Source organism: Vigna umbellata, chromosome 4, assembly GCF_029865625.1.
Source record: "Vigna umbellata cultivar VRB3 chromosome 4, Vumbellata_1.0, whole genome shotgun sequence".
NCBI classification, from domain to species: Eukaryota; Viridiplantae; Streptophyta; class Magnoliopsida; order Fabales; family Fabaceae; genus Vigna; species Vigna umbellata.
Window position 1 is genome coordinate 3,149,351 of NC_142168.1, and position 7,656 is coordinate 3,157,006.

General features: G+C 35.4%; 1 protein-coding gene across 1 annotated transcript; it reads left to right on the forward strand.

The window, feature by feature from the left end:
• On the forward strand, nucleotides 1-7,337 carry LOC148199000 (exosome complex component RRP41 homolog). The gene is made up of 11 exons (XM_088111276.1): nucleotides 1-54; nucleotides 4,143-4,189; nucleotides 4,275-4,335; nucleotides 4,504-4,539; nucleotides 4,631-4,698; nucleotides 5,485-5,563; nucleotides 5,649-5,685; nucleotides 5,805-5,921; nucleotides 6,046-6,131; nucleotides 7,100-7,189; nucleotides 7,290-7,337. Exons 1-11 carry the CDS (start codon nucleotides 1-3, stop codon nucleotides 7,335-7,337), a joined length of 723 nt encoding a protein of 240 aa, XP_087967402.1.
• Nucleotides 7,338-7,656: the final 319 nt, after the last annotated feature.

The following is a 7,656-nucleotide window of genomic DNA, read 5'->3' on the forward strand; positions in this document are numbered from 1 at the left end:
ATGGAATACGTCAGCCCAGAAGGACTTCGACTAGATGGTCGCAGACCCATGGAGGTACAGCTATTATTTTTTTCTTGGGCAGTTTTTTTTCCTCCTTTTTTCTTCACTTAATATTCATTCCAAAAAAGGTTCCTTTAGATCTTTCAAGAATACTCATGAAGCGTATGAAATGCGGAGTATTAATAAATAATAATATCCTACATGAATTCTTACATAGTCATGAATTACTGAAGCTTTATGTTAATTAGTATATATAAGATCTGCAGATAGTTCTGCATATGGGTTATACATAGATGAGCCATGCCATGGGTAATGGAAATGTGTAAGGGCACATTTTGAACTGCAAAAAAACATATAAACAGATTAGAAGCAGTCAATAACCTTAGTTCTGATAAACATTAAAACCTATCACTTAAAAGCTACAAATGTTGTAGTTTGCTGATGGACAAATTTATGAGCACCAAAATATGATGTCACAAACTTGTTTCACAATCGGCAAGTATGACCGAATCGTTCAAGTAATAAACTTGGTAAGACCAAGTATCGTTCTCCCAAAGGACTCACGGCCTAGTTTAGTTGTGTGGTTTGTTGATTAGCTAAGACTTAAGAACGAAATATTTGGAGTTTAATATGCAAGACAGAAAATAAACATGTATGCATGAGTTTTTGATCAATGGCAAAAGCAAAAGATAAACACTTTCAATGAAATATATGAATGAATATGTTGTTGGGGGTCAATTTCATCTTATCCACTCTCATATATTTTAGGAATTCAACATTCAAATCATCATTGTTAATGCCACTCTCTAAAGTACCTTTCTAGAAGGCTTCTCCCTAATCACGAGTTCATACAATTCCTAGCATTCCTAATGATCAGTTCATAAGTTCAGGAGCTTAACGACAACCAACATAATATTGGGAGAAATTCCCCGGATCTAGACTTCCCCGTACGTTCCCGTATCGACAAAACCAATAATCATGCATCGAATGAGTTAAACAATGCAAGCATTAAGCAAAGAGGAAAAACCCTAACTAATGATGAAAGAAAGCATAAATCTTAGATGAAGATGCAAGCATAAATTCCATATATGAGAGCTTCAAGAGATTACATTGATTCCCCAACAAACATACAAGGTTTAGTTCACCATATTCATGGTGAACCTAGATGAACAATGAAAGAATGAAAGAATAAACCCTAAAAAGGTGAAGAGGTAGCCTGAGCATCCAAGATCCTCCTTCAAAGGGGTGGAAGAGAGAGTGTTTGCCTCGTTTCTGCCAAAGATACAAACCCTAGGACGTCCTAAAGCTTATATACTATTCTAAAATTACAAAGAATCTAGGCCCAAGCCCATAAGTGTGCCGCTCAGCGGTAAAGTACCGCTCAGCGGTGAGTGCGCGTCTTGTTTCTTCCCCTCAGCGGCCATTTTGCCCCTCAGCGGACCTCCCGTGACCTCCTGAGTGCCGCTCAGCGGTAAAATGCCGCTGAGCGGTGCCTTCGGCTTCTCCTTTTGCACTCTTTGATTCCTTTTCTGATTCCATCTCTCTCATTCTTCACTTCTTTCACTAAATTCACCTTAAAACCTGCACAAAAACACTGAAATCAAGCATAAACCTGTCCAGCTCTCTTATTTCTGAAAATATGGATAAAAGTATGATTTCAAGCTAGTTTCTAAGTCTAAAGGTTGCTTTTAGTATCAATTTTAAGCATGAAAATAACAGTTTTTCAACTGTTATCATTTGCCAAATGATAAAAGTAAGAAAATGGAGGGTTCTAACCCTAAGGATGTCTAACCAACCTTTTTTAGTGAGATATATGAACTTGGTCCTATGACAAAATGAGCTAATTGAAAGCAGCATTTTAAGGTCTGGCCTATGGAATTCAGACATATTTAACAGCTGTGATTTGGACATGATTTTGGGATTCGACTATTTAAAATGAGGAGATGTGATGAGAGGGTCGCACCTCCCACAAAAATTGTGCATAAAAGAATGCAGTATAGTGCTAGGAAGTGACTCCTAGGTCGTCTCTCAAGGACCAAATTGTGGTTCAGTCTCAGATCAAACACGTAGTGGGGGGGGTTTTTGTGATTTTTTTTATGAATGCAAGTGAACTAAATCAAAACAGGAACATAAACACGGATGTAAACACAGGATTTAAAATAGTTGATCACTTAAGCTAACATCATAACTAAAATATCACAACCAAGAAAAAGAGAGAACATTAAAATGAAAAATGCTTAAACCAAATTAAAAGTGCAACATTGAACTAAACAATTAAATGCAAACTGAGAATTGAAACACCAATTTTAAAACTGGATGTGTCGCTCCAAATTAAATCACCCTTGTCCTCTAAAACTCTTTCACCGTGGCCTCCTCCATCAAAATTGATTTCTCCTCTTCCTTTAATCAATGCTTCTAACCTTTAAACAAAAAAAAATTCAATTCCCCTACTGCTGAAACGAAAAGAAACCGAGAGCTAGTGCCATGTGGGTGGAACCGAAATGTGACACCACTCCCCTGCTCCACTTTCCCGTGCACCATTATCTACTATGAAATCACCGTATGTGCCACTGTTTGCAAATAAAAGAAATTCCCTTGCACCTAAGCTAGACATGACCGTGCTGCTGCCCTGTTTTTCCATCCGAGATTATGACATATTTGGCAAGCAAAGAAAAAAAAATGTCAAAACAATTTGGTTGCCTCTTCCTTCCAGACGTAAATTCCCATCTTCTACACACATGCTCCACTCACTTTCCAAAAGCAATCTAAAGCAATTAAGTTGATGTCTATCACCGTGCAGCTACTACTCATCAAGTTATCCATCATTAAATAATAAAAGAAATGCATCATGGCCATGGGCCACTTCCCTTTTCACGTGAATCAACAACCATTCTTCCAATTGATCACCGTGCCAATCTAAAGAAAGAAAAGGAAACTCACTTCAGCTGCTTGCTTCTCTCCAACGTGTTGCTGTGATAAAGTAAAGAAATGAGAATGTGCTTCCTCTGGACGTGACATTGATGTATTGAAATTCACGCTGCTCCTCATTCCCGTGACACGCTGGATGCTCCAAGAGTGGGGCTGCTTGCTGAATACCGTGCACACCAATGTTGCCCCTGGACGTGACTTCCCACCAACCTTCAATCACTTCTTCATTTCTCAAAGAGAAGAACTCTCCAAAGTATTAATCACGGTACTTTTGCATTCAATGAGAAGAGAGAAAACGTTACTTCCATTTGAAAATTAACTTCCTTTTTCGTTCCAGCCAAGAAGCAATGAAAGACTTCAATCAAAGTGCATAGAAAATAAACAAAATGAAAAGGCAAGAGTGTTCTTCTTTCATTCCATTTCAAAGACCACGTTCAACTCTCAAGAAAAATTCCGAATACAGTGCCTCCCCCAAATCTCCAAGACCGAGAGTGTGAAACCAAAAAAAAAAATGTCCCAATGGCCAGTGGCGGCTAGGGCTTTTCAAGAGCCGTGGGTCACCTTTAATAATGGGGTCCACACAAAAGAAAAACCTAGGTCTAAATCACTAACTTCTAATTTTTTTGGGTCTACTCTAATTTACCAAAAATTGACCCATAATGTAAGAGTTGATACAAAAATTCTAAACTACTGAATTACAATTTAATTAATTCAAAAATGTCTGTCTGGAGAGTCTTGAATTTATTTGGCATTCTTCCTGATGTCCCAAATTGTATTTCCGAAATTTTCCTGCACTTCAAAAATGCACTTAATCAGCTCAGAAAACCCAAATTAGCACAATTACAAATTTCCGACCAAATTAAGCAAAATTCGGAAAACGGGGAAATAACAAACAATTAAACACAATTCCCTGGTTTATTCAAGTGCAATAAACTAAATATAATTCAAGAAATAACAACTCATCAAGATGCACTTTAGAGGATAAGGTGAAGTTATTACTATTTATTAAAAATTTAGTATTTAAGAGTGTGATAAAATATATGTACATGTATAAGAAACTATGAAGTTATTAAAATCTCAATGACTATTACTGCAGTTTATCCTCTAAAGTGTTATTCCTTCACTGCAGAGGATCTAAATCTATGATTTTATATTTCTTTCTCTACTGATCTTTTGCCTTTAACTTTTTCTCCTCTCTTTATGGTATATTGTAGATGCGACAAATTCGTGCAGAAATTGGTGCTGTATCCAAAGCAGATGGGTAAATGAATTTTAGCTTTTTAGAAAATTAAGTTGTGATATCATTTGAAGCATTTGACCATAAAGTTTTTTTATTTTGAAAACAGTTCTGCCATGTTTGAGATGGGTAATACAAAAGTTATTGCTGCCGTCTATGGCCCTAGAGAGGTACTGTTTAATTATTTACCTTGCTAATGAAAATTTGTCTATGTAATTTAAGGATTGTTAACTATCCTTTTTCAGTGTTAGTTGGTTTAGACATTTAAAAAACTTTGATGTTGTAGTTGAGCTTTAGATGATTTGCTGTTTTTCTTTAGTAACTTCTCTGCATTTCAGGTGCAAAATAGAAGCCAAATAACCAACCATGCTCTGGTAGTTTTTTTTTTTCTAAGTTATGTTGTCTGTATTTATATGAATTGTAACAAAAACTTAATTGTTGCTTATGTGCAATGTATGTCTATAGGTTCGGTGTGAGTACAGCATGGCTAATTTTAGCACTGGAGATCGCATGAGGAAATCAAAGGGTGACAGGTTTTGCTCATTTACTTGCTTTTGTTTAACTTCCTATTCTTTTTGACCTTTCACTTATTTTTTATATATTCGTAGTTTTATACTTATCAAAATGGTATTGGAGCATAGACTACTAGGATGATAGTGAATGTTGCAATAGTAGAATCTATCTTAAGAGTGCCTTGTAATTTGTAAATTGGACTTTTTGATCTTTTTACTGAGGTAAGAATTTAATAGCAATGGTGGTAATGCATGTTTAGACTTTTAGAGTATAAATTTTGATTATTAATTAGTAATATATATATTATTAATTAGTAATATATATATATATATATATATATATATATATATATATATATATATTGCATTTGTTCATGTGATACAGTATAATTTTTTTTTTTAATCTTGCATTCATAATTTTCTATGTAACAACTATCTTGCTATCCACTAACGTATTGTAGTGTTTTTGGGGCTGGCTGCTCCATGCCTTTGATATAGCTGACTACAGGCTCAGCAATGGGTTATGTATCATAAAACAATGAAAAGCTTAACCCCATGCACCCTTTTACTGCCTTTTCTCATTTTTAATCTTTTTTGCAAGCTTTGACTTTTTTGAGTAATCTTTGGCCAAAACTCACTGAATAGTTTTGAATGGCTTAACCATCAATGTTTGCAGATATAAATGTTATCCTGTTTTGCTTTTCCTTCATAGTTTTAATATGGTTCTCATTGTAAGGTTCTCTTACAGAAGGATAATAGGATCACTTCTTATTTTTTACTACGTGATTTGAAGTTCTCATTCTACAGGAGATCAACTGAAATTTCCCTGGTTATTCGGCAAACCATGGAAGCATCTATATTGACACATCTATTGCCTCGATCTCAGGTTTTATTACACATTAAGAACTTATTTTGTCATGTGCTTTGCTTTCCCCTAGTCCTCCCTAATGTTTTACTTATTAAATTTGCAGATAGATATATATGTCCAAGTTTTCCAAGCAGATGGAGGTAACTAAGACTTGATAATGGGATCTTGTGATTCTCTTCTGTCATTGCCATTTTATTTTCTCTCTTTACTCATTTAATATGTACATTAATTTTGGGTGATGTTGACATGTCTTTTATAGGAACTAGATCTGCTTGTATAAATGCTGCAACTTTGGCCCTTGCCGATGCTGGGATCCCTATGCGTGATCTTGTAACATCCTGCAGTGCCGGATACCTTAACAGCACAAGTCTGCTTGGTATATATCTGTTTTTACTCTAAATTTGAACTGGCTAAATACAAGTGTGGTATGTCTGTTTTGTTTCTGTCTACTTCTGATGCACGGGCTGCCCTAATTATTAAAGGTTTCTGAATGTGTACAGATTTGAACTATGTAGAAGACAGTGCTGGAGGTCCTGATGTAACCCTAGGAATTCTGCCAAAGTTGGATAAAGTAACACTGCTTCAGGTTAATTCATGTCTTGTTATTTTCTCTGTATCTATTGTGTAGTCAACCAGGTAAATTAGTTCAACAGAAAGGAAAACTTTTTATTGCTCTCTCAGTCATTGGTACTCACGTAGTAAAGAGTTTGGTGGTGTTGAAGCTGTAATTCCTCTTCCTTCAAAAACTGTTCTTGTTATTAGAGATTTTGGAGAGAACAGTAGAGTTTTAACCCTTGATTACTCGAGGGAATAGGTGCATGTTCGGAAATCCCCAAAAGAAGCTTATCTAAGCTCGCCTCAGATTTAACAACTTAATAGTTTGCTGTACACATGAATCTTTTTTCAAATATCAGTTGTTTTTTAATCAACAGATACTTCTTACGAAGGTTCCTGATAGAGTGATTTGCTGTTGTACCCTTTGATGGAGTTATGTTATGACAAATCTTCTTTTTAGTCTGAGTTAATGTTTGATCAAGTGTAACTTAATTTTCACTAGTATCATACTTGGTAACTCTTTATTTGGAATTCCAGTTCAGCATCTTTTACTTTTTTAGTTGCAGATCTTTTGTTGATACTTTAAATTTTGACTGAAGAAATATAGTTGATATATTCTTTCCGCCACCTTATTATAGGATGAAATTCATGTATGGTCCACAAAACAGAGAGGGAGGGTAACTTCATTTGGTGGGGCTGGCATAGATTTTTTCCAATGACAGTTTATCAGTCAGTTTATTGCTCCCATTCTTAGATTGATATTATGGAGTTAAATTTGTTTCGAACACGTGCCACTATGTAAAGGCTGGTTGAGATTGTGAACCTTCAAAGTTTTAATCAGAAATTTACTACTATCATTATTATGAAAAGCATGCAATGCTTTTCTTTTCTCATCCAGCTTATTTCATTCGTTCACTCCCTGCCATATTCCGTAGTTTAGAATGGAAAAGCTCCTAGTTTAATTTTATTTGCACTAATTTCTGTTGTTACTGTCTATAGATGGATTCTAAACTACCAATTGACATTTTGGAAAATGTTATGCAACTGGCAATCAAAGGCTGCAAAGCAATAGCAAACTACATTCGAGAAGTAAGAACCTGCTGACACTTTTGTGATTATACTAAGAGGAGTCCAAACAAGTTTTACATTAATTTCACTGCTTAAATCCTGTTTCTTTGTTGGCTGGCAGATTTTGCTGGAGAACACAAAGCAACTTGAGTATCGACGAGGTGTATAGTTTTTATAGCAGAAATGATGCTATGATTATTATTACCTGTGGTCACGGTTTTCCAGATTTGTAGGTCCGTTCTTTCAGCATTTGTGCTTTTTTTTGGTTATGGAGGAGAATTCTCTTGTATTTACGTGGAACAATTTTGTTTTTAGCATACGGTGCTGAATAAAACGGAAAATTGTTGTAGAATTCGTTTCTCATTTCTGTCACCTTATCACTATGAATAAAAGGTAGCAAAATTATGATTTATTTTGGGACCACTTTCTGAATTTCCACCAATCCCCCAAAATAAGACGTGTAGAATGGAACTAATGATCTGACACTT